The sequence below is a fragment of the Osmia bicornis genome, chromosome 3 (genome assembly GCF_907164935.1).
Source record: "Osmia bicornis bicornis chromosome 3, iOsmBic2.1, whole genome shotgun sequence".
NCBI classification, from domain to species: Eukaryota; Metazoa; Arthropoda; class Insecta; order Hymenoptera; family Megachilidae; genus Osmia; species Osmia bicornis.
The window spans coordinates 10,880,084-10,894,750 of NC_060218.1; the positions used below are offsets into that span (position 1 = coordinate 10,880,084).

The 14,667-nt window shown below is 33.4% G+C and overlaps 1 protein-coding gene across 1 annotated transcript; it reads right to left on the minus strand.

The window, feature by feature from the left end:
* Positions 1-13,069: 13,069 nt before the first annotated feature.
* On the minus strand, positions 13,070-14,028 carry LOC114880594 (jerky protein homolog-like). Its single transcript, XM_029196758.1, has 2 exons — positions 13,231-14,028; positions 13,070-13,129 (listed from the first exon to the last, which is right to left on the minus strand). Exons 1-2 carry the CDS (start codon positions 14,026-14,028, stop codon positions 13,070-13,072), a joined length of 858 nt encoding a protein of 285 aa, XP_029052591.1.
* Between the last annotated feature and the right edge of the window lie 639 nt (positions 14,029-14,667).

A 14,667-nucleotide genomic window follows, 5' to 3' on the forward strand; every position in this document is an offset into this window, starting at 1 on the left:
AGAGTAATTTAATAAAATGAAATATAATTTTTCATTATTAAATATTATAAAATTTAATATATAACTGAAAATTACGAATAACAAAATAAATATTAATTCTTTTCACGCGTAAACGCTTATATGCAAGTAGTGAGAGGCCACAGATCTATAGTAAGAAAAGGTTCCACAAAAGAGCATCACTGATCGTGAACGTGTAAGGCAGGCATGGGCACTAACGACCAAGAATGAGCTACAGAAGAAGGCGACGCAACGTCGCTCACTGCACGTCCGCCCGAGCAAACTTTGCCCATGCCTGATCAGAAAGGAAAGAGACAAAACTCGTGAAAACGTACAAGGAGAAGGGTCCAGAAACCAGAGAAAGCCTACAGAAGGAAGAGGCCTGGGAAATCACAATTTTTACTAGGGAAACCCTGATTTAATCGCGAGTGTTGAAACAAATATAAGATCACAATTTAGCAAAAATATACAGTGCAGTTAATGTAAAAGTAAAATAATAGGTAATGTTCCTTCAAAACGTATCATAAATTCATTGATTCGTAAAACTAGTAATACATAGAATGTGGCAAAAAACTCGTGATATGAGGAGTTTAAACTATAGATCAGAAATTATAAATGACTCAATTTAAGTATTTTATTATACTACTTAAGAAGGTAAATACACTATTCTAAGACGCCTAAAAAATTTAAAAATTTCTGAACTTTTTTCATTTTTTCGTTTTTTCAATCACTAAATAGCTTAGAAATGTTCAAAGAATATAAATGCACCTTTCAGCTTTATATTCTAATTTAAAAAAAAGTAAATATATTGCAAAATGACAAAATTATTCGCTAATTCAGATACCTCTTCAAAACCTCGAAAATCTGATTGGGACCGCTCCAACATCAGGTGAACAGGGCACTTGCTCCGAGCCCTACCTTTAAATACCTTCACATTTGACAAAAATTAATTAAATCGGATATTAATAGTCGAATTTTTATTTACAGTAGAAACTGAATTGGCATAACTGCAAAATAGTATAATCATCTTTCACAATAAATGATAAATATACAACATGTGCGTTATGTTGCAATTTTATCAGAATAGATTTTAAAGTTACCTGTTTCGAATTAAATATTTTCGAATGCTTTTACTTTTGCCACCAGCCCTGCAATTTCTATAAGCAGCTTAACAGCTACATACTTCTTATTTACCAGTAAGAATTTATTATTTGCAATGTAGAGTATAATTTTTCATCAATTTTAATACTTATGGAAATGGTAGTAGTTTCAAGAAAAGAAGTTCTTTTTACCTAAAAAAGAAAGTTAACTTTAAACATTTCTAAAGAGTCAGATAATTAAAATATCAAAAGAATTGTATGTAACATTTCAAATTGTTGTTTATAACATTTCAAACATAAATAACAATTTTAAAGATTTATTTAATGATTTTTAGTAATGATTTCATGTAAAAAGTTAAATAACACAGTATTTTCATACAGCAGTCTTATGTATTTAATCAAAATTAGATCTAACTACTATTGCTTTATATTTTAATTTTTAATAATTTCAAAAATGATAGTTTCTCTTTAGAAAGACGCAAACAGTTTATTCAGTTATTTGGCACCACCATAAGTACTTGTAGACTTCATTATTTAACAATTTATAAATTAAAGTTTGAATAAAATCAAAATGTATAAAAATAGTTTAATAAATTTTGTTGAACGTAAAACCGAATCCTTCGTGAAGAAAACACAAATGAATCTTTCTTATATACGATATCTAAAAATGGTTATACAATCTAAAAAACGACAGATCCTTCATAATAAAATCGATCGAAATATCCTATATATCTTGTGATTTACGGATTTGTTTCCAAGATATAAGGCCACAAGGGTTTGAAAATCGTGTAAAAGTGCTTTCATATATAAATGCGGGTATCAAGCGACGTGTTATCTGAAATCAGGGACGAATCCAAACGGGCGTTCCCCTAACTTGTCCCTTCAATAATGATGAAATTAATCTTAAACGAATTGATTTATAGTATAAAATAAAATTGCTGTTTTTAATGTGTTAATTCTATTAAATTTTAATATTTTTTATATCTAACTGGCACTAACTAGCTGCTTATACTTACTTACAAGTGAATGATCTTAATTATCCTAGTTCGATTTTAATAGACTGTTATGAAATGATAGCACACAAGTTTCTAATGATACGTATGAAACATTAGGCGTATGTACACACTCGATAATTTCAGAAACATAAACAATTAAGGATCAACAGAAAAAAGAAACAAAGATACCGCGATAGTCAAACAGCCATTTTAACTTAAAAAGATTTAAAGGAGATAGCTATCCAATACGTTAGCCGAGCCCCATGGTCCCGGCAAATTTTCGATTTCTGATCAAACTACTCAACGGATTTTTACGCCGATCGCATAAAAGTCGATACATGTTATTCTGACGATGTTTGAGAATATCAAGAGGTGTGAATATGTATTTCATTTCACATTTGCAAATAACAGCTACTTTACGGAAAACGAATTTTTGCCGAAATTGAATTCTTGAAATCATGACTTTTGGTTGATATTGATGTCGATTCTTGTAGATTTGATGATGCTGATTACGAATATGCGATCGGCGTAAAAATCCGCTAAGTAGTTTGGTCAGAAATCGACTTTAAAGATTTTCTTCATTTTTTCATAACGGGTTTTGACCAAGTTCCCATTTGACGATTTTGATGCTCTTGGGCTCATTTGAAAGTTATTATCGTCTAGTTTAACATATCCGGAAACTAGGATGCCAAAAGCACGATTTCGACCACGCCCCATAGAGCCCTATGTTGGAAAGGTCAACTTTGGCCGCCATTTTGACCATGTTCACATTAATCGATTTGGATAAAAGGGTACAGATTATCTAGGCGGCCTATTCTATGAATTCCATGGGGTAAAAATTTGCCGGGACGATGGGGCTCGGCTAACGTATTGGATGACTATCTCCTTGAACGATTTCGCAGTTCAAAGATTTTGAGGCAAAGAATCAATATTTTCTCATCATCATTTTTTATAAATATCCTTTATACAATTATACAAGGGCATACAGAGCTCGATTTTGTATTTTGGCCTTCTGAAACCTTACAAAAGATACATTTTTGTAGAAAAGAAATTTTACGATTTCGGTATACTTTTCCTGAATATGAATATCGTAATCATTATACGTTTCGCTCGGAATTGTGTTTGAAAAACATAAATTACTTTTTGGTGTTTTACTGCTAATCCACTAAAGGTGCTGCTCTCACTCCTGTAGACCCTTAAATATACGTATTTTCAAGATGTTAAATAAAACTAGAAGTTATCGAATTTTTGTTGGTAAACTAAGGTAGCTATTTGGCTCATAATAAAATATTCTGGGAACGATTTTCGTTCAGCAGAGATGTACTTTAAACTTTTCGATTTGTTCTGGGGTGGAGAATCTGCAGCTTTTGGAATGTACAATCTTTTTAAGATACCTTAAATTGATAAAAGGATCAAATAAACATCTAAAACTGATTGTATAAGAAATAGAGGAAATAGTTTCAAAATAAAACATTTATTAATGAATGTAGATGTACATATGTAATATGGTTCTATAAATTATTCGTAGTTGAATCCGGTACACTTGAGGTTTCATATTTATTTTCTTTTAACTACAGTAATTGCCATTTAACTATGGCGGCAGATATTTGAAGTGATCAACTTCTGTATCCTAATCAATGACTAATAAGCTATCTATCAAAACTATGCGAGTACCCGAAAACTCTGGTCGGGAATTTTTTAGAGGTTCGAACGGGACCTCGAGAATTGGTCCAGCACATAAATTTATTCAGGTACCCGTCATTTCAGAACCCAAATTCGACTTGAAAACCGATGCTCAATTAAAAATTTAAGGTAAGTCTGAAAAATCATGCTTTGAATACAATGTTGGCTCCTAAATTCAGTTTCGAGTTTCAAGTTGAGTTCAGGTCCCCAAATTACAAGTACCCAAACGAATTTAGGGGCCGGGCAACTTTCGGGGCCCTACCCGCCCCGATCTGATTATAACTTAACACAACCCGTGGCTTGAGTACCCGAATTTTCTGATATCCGCCATTTTTAAATTTTGTATTTACTTTTTTATTATTATACATTTTCTGGAAACAAATTATTTCAAAATTTGAAAAAATGTAATATTATATGTTTCAAATGTCATAAAATGAAGCATTATCTAATTCAAAAGTGACAGATTCAACAAGGGATAGTAAAAAAGATATTTTGTTAAACATTACAGTTAACTTTTTCAGTTACAAAATAAGTAAAAATTCAGGTGTTAAGAGTGAAATTTAACTAACAGTAAGTTCAATAAAAACGAACGTTAGCGCTTTTAATGATTTCATTTCAGATTATATAAAATCTTTATATAAAACGTTGAAACAGTATTAAATACATAAAAATTGCATGTAATTGATACAATATACATAAGCTTTAAAGTTATAAAAATTCTAAAGTTGAAACTTCGCGTCCATTTTAGGCTGAAAGTAGACGTTTATAATTATAAGTATCAGAAGTGTTTAAGTTTAAGACAACTTGTAACTTGTAGAAATGATAGATAAAATTTATAAACAAAGATATGAACTATTTTCTTAGAAATTACAATTTATAGATGGTTATAAAAAAGTATGTGTGTAAGTACATTATATCGCTCCATTATGAGCACCTCTAATTTTAAACGTTTGTTATTTTCTCAACAAAATATTAAAGTTATGGAAAGTTCGTTAAGTTTTCCTGTAGAAAAAAGATAATAATACAGTAGAACCTCGATTATCAGAACTAATTCTGTTTAGAATGTTCAGATAATCGAACGATTTATATTAGAAACAGATTACGTACGAAAAATTATAATTTATTGTATAATATATGCATTACATAAATATTGTTTACTCATCTTTGTCCTTCCAATCTTTTTAAGCTCGCAAGTTGCATATTTTTTTTAAAGTTAATAATTCCGCTGGGTACTTTCTTTCTGTGCTTCATATCATCTCAGGACTATCATACATAACCCGCAGTATTTACCTGGCTGATCCATGTTCGGATAATCGAGGTTCTACTGTAATAAACACTGCAACTAATGATATCCAGTTTTGACTGTTAATAGTCTTTGATTGTGAGGTTTATGTACCACCACTTTTTTTTAAATACATATACATATAATCATCAATGTACAGTACCGAACACAGTAGGCTTCCTGAAGAAAAGTAACGTTATAGGAGAAGCAGAAATTCTCAAAACCTTAATTTTGACAATATTAATACAGTGGTACCTCGGTATACGTCTGCTTTGGAATACGTCCTATTTGGATGTGACTTTTGTTCGATATACGATTCCTGTTCGGTATACATACAATATAAATTTTTTGTGTGAATTTTGCGTCATTTGTTTAAATAGTGTTTAAATTATTTTGCAACCCTATTAATATAGGTATAATATCAATAGGAGTTTTTTTTACATGAGAACGGATTAATCATTTTTACATTACTTCTTACGGGAAAGGTTGGTTTGGTATACGTCCTATTCGGTATAAGTCCAAACATCAGGAACGAATTAAGGTCGTATACTGAGGTACCACTATAAATAACATATTTTTTTAATTAAATATTAAATACAGGATGCGTTTCAAAAGTACAGGACTGATTTTTTATGTAGTCCGAGCGAGGTGCAGAAATTAAGTCTCTATTGGTGGGAATTGTGGTGGGGGGTGTCGCGAAGAGAATGCGTGCTTACATAGTCGCCTCTAAACATTTGGATAGTAAATATCGCCAAAAGAGTGAGACTCTGTTTACACATCTCGTCACAAGTCAAGATGAACCGTACACTCGAGCAGCGCTACGCGCCACTTGGCAAAACTGTGAACGCACAATTTTACGTGGAACTGCTCGAACGACTACGGAAAAGAGTCCTCCGCGTGAGATCAACGATATCCAACACTTGGAAATTGCATCATGACAACGCGCTGTGTCACACCGCACTGTTGGTACGGGAGTGGCAGGCCAAACACAACTTGACAACGCTACCTCATCCACCTTACAGCCCTCCACCTGACTTTTTCCTTTTTCCCCGATTAAAAAGGCAGATGAAAGGACGTCGTTTTGACACAATTGAGGCAGTGCAAGAGGCCGCAACGCGTGGATTGAGGAGCATCCCGGTTGAAAATTTCCAGCAGGCGTATGCGGACTGGCAGACTCGCTATACTAAATGTATTAATTCAGGAGGGTGTTATTTCGAAGAATATTAACGACTTGTACGAATATCTGCAATAAATTTGTTTTGATCAAGTCAGTCCTACTATTTTTGAAACGCACCCTGTATCATAAAATTTAGTATTTAACTGAAACATATGAATAACAAAGTAAATATTATTTTTAATTTTCCCGTGTAAACGTGTACATATATACAAGTGGTAGATAACTACAGACTTGTATAGGCTGATCTCACCAGACTAGGGATGAGCGACCCGACTAATGTGTCGGATTCCCGACTAGTTGCGTCTGTTCGGAAAACATCGGGCGGGCTCGGGCGGGGTCGAGCGGGCGTCCGATACATGCGTGCAGTCGGGTAGCTCGACTATTTCGGATTCGGTCGGGTACAGTCGGGCTGATTCGGATGCCTGCCCGAGTCCGTAATATCGGGTACCCGCACATCCCTACGCCAGATGACTCAAAGGCATATCGTCGCAATAGCATGAAGAGACTCAAGTCGCTTATGTCTCCTGCAACTGAAACGATTGTGTGAGCGAAACTGTGTGTTACGAAAAAAAATTCCCCTTATATGCTGGGGAAAACAAAATAAAACTATCTTTTTCGTTACACACATTTTCACGCGCACAACCATCTCATCTGTAAGAGACATCACCGTCGAAGTATTGATGATAGAAAAGGAATTTGGGCCTCTTCATGCTGTAATGGCAGCATTGCCTTTGAGTCCATTAGCAAGAGGATCATCCTCTATACGGAGCCTATTCCATACATCGTCAGTTTCTTCGGAATTGCCTGTGGGGACGGACGGGAACCTGGGGAACGGAAAACTGGGGAGGACCGGGAACGTGGAGAAGGAGAAGCTTATGGCCTGGGCCAGAGCTCGGAGCATCGCCATTTTCCCTAGGAAAGCCTACCATGCTCGGTACTGTACATGGCATTTAAAACTTCCACATTTCGAATGGTTTTTTGTTATTTACAAAGTGGGACGCAATGTATGTAAGTACGTATCGCTAATATCAGTTTTGTAGTCTTATCGATGTGCAAAAGTTCATAAAAAAGTCAGTATCATACCTCGGAACCTTCTCTTACAAAATAAGTACATTCTCTCGTAATAAGGAACTGTATTGAAAATGTTCTTATTCAAAATATTCAGAGAGCGTAGGATGGTGAACCGAAAATAAAGGAGTACATACACAGCTCACTGCATCTCAAATATGCACCCTAAGAAATTCATGGGGACGATAAATTATGGAGATAAGGTTAGTTACATTAAAAATTATTCTATTGCTTTAAAAAGATTAGAAAATAGAGTTGAAGCTTTACCTTGATACTTATACAGGGTGTCCCAGAACTCGCGTAACACCGGGAAATGGGGGGTTGCTGGGATGATTCTGAACAACTTTTTCCTTTACCAAAATGTTCGTTGAAACTTCGTTTTTGAGTTATTATATTAACGGAAAACACTGGTGTGTAGAGCGCGCGTTCCACTACGAGAGTTCTCAACCGTGTTCGGTCGTGATCGTGAACAAACGTATTGGTACAGTGTGCGTATCAAAGGAAGTGTGCAACAAATATTACATCGTCTTAAATTATGAACAATATGGAATTATTCGTTATTCATGAACAACTCACACTGTGCCAATGCGTTTGTTTACCGTCACGATCCAGCGCAGTTAAGGGGGTGGACACGGCACGTGACCTCTCCGATTCGGTGAAAATGGCGGAACTGGTCTGTGGGAATGCTTTTACGGGACTACACTTTTCGTCCTTATTTCGCAACAAATGAAGACAAAATAGATCTTAATTTGCAGGTAAGGGTTGTGGCTAGAGCGCTGCACTCATGATTTTAATCACAGCACTCTTTTAGTGGCCTAAAAATGCTTCGATTCCGCGACTGCATTTTGTCGATTTTTTCCTCCACTTTGGACGCTTATATTACTAAACATGAACATAATCCTACTAAAACATGAGTGCAGCGCCCTGCATTGGACCTTCCTCTTTCGAATAAGCCTTCACTCAGCCCCAAATGTTCTCATATAAGGACGAAAAGTGTAGTCCCGTAAACCCATATTTAGGCCCATTTTTGCCGGTAAAGTCAACGCGCTACTATTACCCGTGTCTACCCCCGACGCTCTTGTGGTTGCACGCCAGTGTTGAGCGCCAAACACTGATTGGTCAGTGTTTTCTGTTAATAACTCAAAAACGAAACTTCAACCAACATTTTGGTAAAGGAAAATGTTGTTCAAAATCACCTCAGCAATCCCCCGTTTCCGGGTGTTACGCGAGTTCTGAGATACCCTGTATATCTAAAATATAAATAAAATTTGTACAAAATATTAGATGCCTATAATGGACTGGTAAGATACTTACTGTATATTCAATAACATGTACATATGTATATCAGTATCATGGATTTCTTAGCTGTTCTATCAAAAGAAAATGTTCTATTAAAAATTACGTTAAAATGAATGAATCAAAAAAATTACCTATTTCGAGATCCTGTAAGCCTTAAATTGTAAGGAAATCAGACTTGAATAGTACGGGTATTTTATTCTTGTACGTAAATTATCCGTTATTTGGCTACGGTATATTCTCTTATCATGGTCGTTTACTGCAAGAATGCAATAGATGTATGTAAAACACAAAAGCTATTGCAATGTGCACGACAAATGTGTTTTATATTCAACAAGACATCCATTCTGTTAGGTACCAATTCAAAATAGGGAACATTTTGAAACATGTACTGATGTGAAACAAACGATACACATTATGTATAGAGGGGAAGGTAGGAAAATGACGATATTATTCAAAGAATTATAAAAGATAAGAAAAACTAATTTACGAATATGTTCCAGAAATTTGTAGACTTTATTTGTACAAAGATCAAATCTGTATACACTCTTTATTTCTCTTTTAATTATTATTTCGTAAATAATATTTACTGAATAAATTAAATACAAGAAAAAATTGGCGTAATATCGTTCACTTCTTTTGGTGATGGCTACTACCTTGTTGTGAATGATTCCATTTAGAGATTATCTTATCAAGCGTAAAAGATATATGTACTTACATTGTACAGGGTAGACTAAAAGTTACTCTCTGATTTCTTTCAAAAAATAAATAGAAAAACAAAGTTTAATCAAGAAATTATTTCAAATACGTTTTTCTAATTAGATAAAAAAAGAAATTGTATCAATTCAATGACTTCAATTCGACAGTTCATTTTCTTAAGACGTTAAATGAAAGATTGTTCTTTCTTCAGTGAGATTATGTTTTAACTAGTTCAAAAGGTTGAAAAATAGTTTGATTAATGCCTGGCAACAAAATTACTTTAATCTTGAATTTTATATTTTAATAAAACTTTTCAGGTGAAAATGAGTTTCATTATTCATTATCACGTAAATTTCCATAATTTTCGCACAGTGATATGGTTTGGTTAAACTTTTAAGTTTAACTTTATTTATGAAAAATAAAAGAACGCAATAATTTCTAGAAACGAACTATACGACCTTTTGACCCACCCTGTATTGTAGAAAATAAAACTTCGTACTTTTATACGATGTGACTCAAATAAATACTATGTGTATAATACATTTTGAATTTACCTTCGATTGAATGATGAATTGAAACCATTTTGAACAAAAGCAAAAGGTGACGTTAACTCACATTTCACAAACACTGTAATGATTATAAAACTAATGAAAACTTTTCAATATTTTTTTATATTGTTAAAATTTTAGCCACTAATCATCATTACCCTTCCTTCTCTTACTGCAATATTAATTTATTAAGCCTCGATTGGTGGATCTTATGTTATACGAAATCCAAGAAGTCTGGGTCAATTATGTCCCATACTTACAAAATATATACAAGGATATCAACTTAAAGTTAAATGTATAATTTTTAAAGGAAAGAATTTCATATATTAGAACAATTTTTAAAAGAACAGTAAATTTATACAAATGAAAATAATGTGAAATACAAAATTACCTTAAAATTGTGGTTCTCTCTATGATATGTCGTTCTCGGGATAATCGTGAGCCTTGTACAACACTGTAATAATGATGTAATAAGTCAAGAAACAAAATGTACGCATTATTGTATAGAAGAAGAAGTATAGTTATTAAATCCTGTAATAAATATAAATTTTACTCTGGATTATTAAAAATTAAAATATTCAATAAGATAAAAATTTATTTGCAAATATGTACAAAATAAATTTTACAATGTGATCACATTAATTTGATCTAATATTTTCTTTGATTGAGATCATTGGTACCATCCCTTCTCCGAAGGTTGTACGTCGCAATAATTGTACAAAGATAAACGGAAGCTAAAAAAGATTGAAAATAAGTAATATTTTTAACAATGCAAACAAATTAATGTAAAGGCATAGTTAGACCTGCTTGCAAAGAATACGTTTATTCTTTATTAAATGAAAAATCTATTTGAGTGGATATTAGATATGATTTAATTTACATATAAACAATAATCAATTTCTTCTTATCCTTTTTCTAAACTTATGTACTATTATTATTATTATTATTATTATTCATAACATGTGTATACATATTCGGTTTTTGTATCTACTTATAAATACATAGTTTTAAGTCGATCTCTTAATGAATATTATGTAACGAAACAAATTCTTTGGTGTACTTAGCATAATTTTTATAATTTAAGAATCAGAAGCATTGTATGACAAAATAAATAAAGAATACCTTTCTATTAGAAGTACGAACTACGAAAAGAAACCCAATAACCGCTGTTCAACACTTCCGAACTTTAATTAATGTGACAAAAAAATAAAAATAAAATACATATTTGAAATATAACATACTGCAAGGCACAACACAATATCAATAGAATTTCTTGCACAAACATAAAGGAAAAACTTCAGGATCTAATGTCGCCGATCCATATCCGAAGCGCTTTCGTTCAATACGCACACCGATCGCAACGCCGCACACCGACCGCAACGCCATCTATCTGATACATATTTCTGACACTTTCCGTAATTCACATTAGAATCTTAAAATATTTGTATTATGCTTCGAATAAAGTATTTGTTTGTAAATTTTCATGGTTTTGAATGAATCGCGAGACAAACTATAGTATCCCAACTGCAAAATTTTTCACTAAATAATGAGATTTCGAGGGTTGTTTGTTGCGCTAAAATCGAAAGTGATGGTCACTCTTCACGGAAATGAGTACAGTAGACTATTGATAATAACTTTTCGCTCGCTGACTTTCTGCATCAGCCTATTTCTTCCAGATGTACAGTAAAACCGGGGTAAATGCAAAAAAAAAAAAAAAATACGTACTGATCGACGAGGAAACCATGTAATATGATCCGACCGGTGTGACTAATCCTAATTGAACGATAAGACTTTTTTATTTTTAACTTTTTCTTAATGAAACTTTTATTAACGCATTTGTGAGATTTTTCTGATTAAAATGACACCAAACACGATATAAGTTGAATGATATTTATTTATTAAAATAATAATAAAATGGTACATTATAATAAATATTGTCATATATTGAAATGAATAAGGTTTGAAGGATAAAAAATAACGCACCAAAAGTAATGGAGTTCGTTGACAAAGGGAAGATGCAGTAAAAACGACGAATAATCAGATCATCTTTGTACGACGCATTGCAGCAAAATTTGCTAAATTGGTTCATCGAAAGAAGAACTCTTGGTGATTTCATAACGAATGCCGTAATTATGGACAAAGCAACAGAATTAAAGAACAGTATGGGGTTGACATTAGATTTTAAAGTTAGTACGAACTGATTAGATGGATTTAAAAAAAGACATAATATACGTTTATTGAAAGTTTATGGGGAAAGTGCAAGTGCTAACGTAGATTCCGCGAAAAAATGTTATGACGATTTTACTAAATTATTGGAAGAAGATGACATTATAGATGAAGATAATGTATACAACACATTAATAAATGAAATTAACAAATATGAAAATGCGTGGATGACATAAACATTATTTTGTAATTGGTTTGAAAATTAATTACCAAAGCGGAATAAATGAATTTCGAAAGCAATTTACATTAAAAGATAGCATACAAGTTTTGGGCGAATCATGGATCGAAGTATCTACCAATAATATTATTAATTCTTGGAAAAAAATTATTCCCAATCAGACAGATTCGTATCGACGTGCTATGAGGGAAGACATAAGCAGCTTAACAAATGAATCCGTCCAGTTGTAAAGAAGAAGAACCAAGAAAATCCAGGACGAGGCTGTTAATCATTGGTGCCTAAAAAATAAAAATTAATTATTAAAATGAAAATTATGTTTATGATTTTTATAAAATTATACAACTGTACTTATAATGAATATTAAACATTACCTAATACATGGGTTTTGATGACTTTAAACATATTTCGAATAATAGGCGCTTGTAGAGATAGATGCAAGTCCATACGCTCAAACAAATGTTTCAGCTCCTCTTGTTCATTATGTTGTTCGTCTGCATTTTCTTGCATCTCTTCTTCTTCCTGCTCTTCTCTATCTTCCTCGTTTATGAATGTTCTTTTTTCTTGTTCTTCATAATTGGACATAAATTGTGCAATATCTTCTTCTACGTATGATTCATTTGTTAAGGTGCTTATGTCTTCCCTCATAGCACGACGATACGAATCTTCCTGATTGGGAATAATTTTTTTCCAAGAATTAATAATATTGTTGGCAGATACTTCCATCCATGATTCGTCCAAAACTTGTATGCAATCTTTTAGTGTAAATTGCTTTTGAAATTCTTTTATCCCGCCTTGATATGTAGTCGCTTTCCTTATCGCTTTATGGCGATACACTGTTTTCATTTTGGCTATTATGCCCTGGTCCATTGGCTGTATCACACTGGTCGTATTAGGAGGAAGATACATAATCTTAAAATTATCTTTATCTAATAGTTCTTCCGGCACTCTATGTCCTCCACGATTGTCTAGTAATAATATTACTTTACCGATCAGTCCGTTACTTAATTGATGTGCCCGTACACTGGGCTTAAAATAATGTTCAAACCACTCACAAAATAATGGTTGCGTTATCCACGCATTCTTCTGCGATTTAAAAATAACAGGAAGATTATCTCTGCCATTTTTCAGAGCCCTAAGATTTTCATATTTATTAATCACTAGCGGCATTAACTTGTGCGTCCCAGATGCATTCGCACATAGCGCCACCGTAATTCGCTCTTTGCGACTTTTATATCCCTTCACAACCCTTTCTTCTCTTTCTGCCAAGGTCTTCGATGGTAAGGCTTTCCATAAAAGCACAGTTTCATCCATATTGTAGATATTATCGATATTTATACTGCCATCTTCTTCCAATAATTTAGTAAAATCGTCACAAAATTTTTTCGCGGAATCTTCTTCAGCATTTGCACTTTCCCCATAAACTTTCACTAAAGGTATATTATGTCTTTTTTTAAATCCATCTAACCAGCTCGTACTAACTTTAAAATCTAACGTCAACCCCATACTGTTCTTTAATTCTGTTGCTTTGTCCATCATTACAGCATTCGTTATGAAATCACCAAGAGTTCTCCTTTCGATGAACCAAGCCAGCAAATTTTCCTCCAATGTATCGTATAAGGATGGTCTGATTCTTCGTCGTTTTCGCTGGATCTTCCCTTTGTCAACGAACTCCATAACTTTTGGTGCACTGTTTTTTATCCTCCAAATCGTTGTCCGATTCACTTTATATTTTTTCAATCGTTCCTCTAAGGATAGAGTTACTTTCTTTCTGGTCGCCATATTAAACACTTTAACCATTCACTAAGTATCGACAGTTCGATTGATTCTGGTGCCGGGTAACAATTTGTTTTCGTTTAAGTCACCTCGGACGGGGTGATTTTGGCGGGGATGACCTACTCGGATTGGTACAATCGGTTCTCACTGATTTTTGTCATTGGTTGAACATATTTGGCAGTGGTGGTATGATAGTCACCGCCTTTGACTAACGGTAGTCTCAGGTAGCGATGCTACCCCTGTGACATCGAGGAAATTCCAGGCGGTTGCGAAGTGACCGTGGCGGGCAATAAACTGAGGAAGCGTTTTAACATCTTGAAAATAAAGAACCCGAAAATGAAACATACTAATCCCGAGGCAATAGAGGTAGGCAATCAACACGAAAATATTTCTAGCAAAGTACTAAACTGGTCGATGGCTTCATAAACTTATTGTTACCACGGTTCAGTTCAAAATATTTTTAAGCTGCGGAACTATTAACTGCAAATTAGAACCAGACAGTTTCTTCCTATTGAAAATTAAAGTCATTTACAAGCTAAGAATTATAATAGAATAATAATAGAATAAATAAACAATAGTAATAGAATAAATAACATAGAATTGACACCACGACTGAATATAAATGATGTGTACGGAAGCAGAATC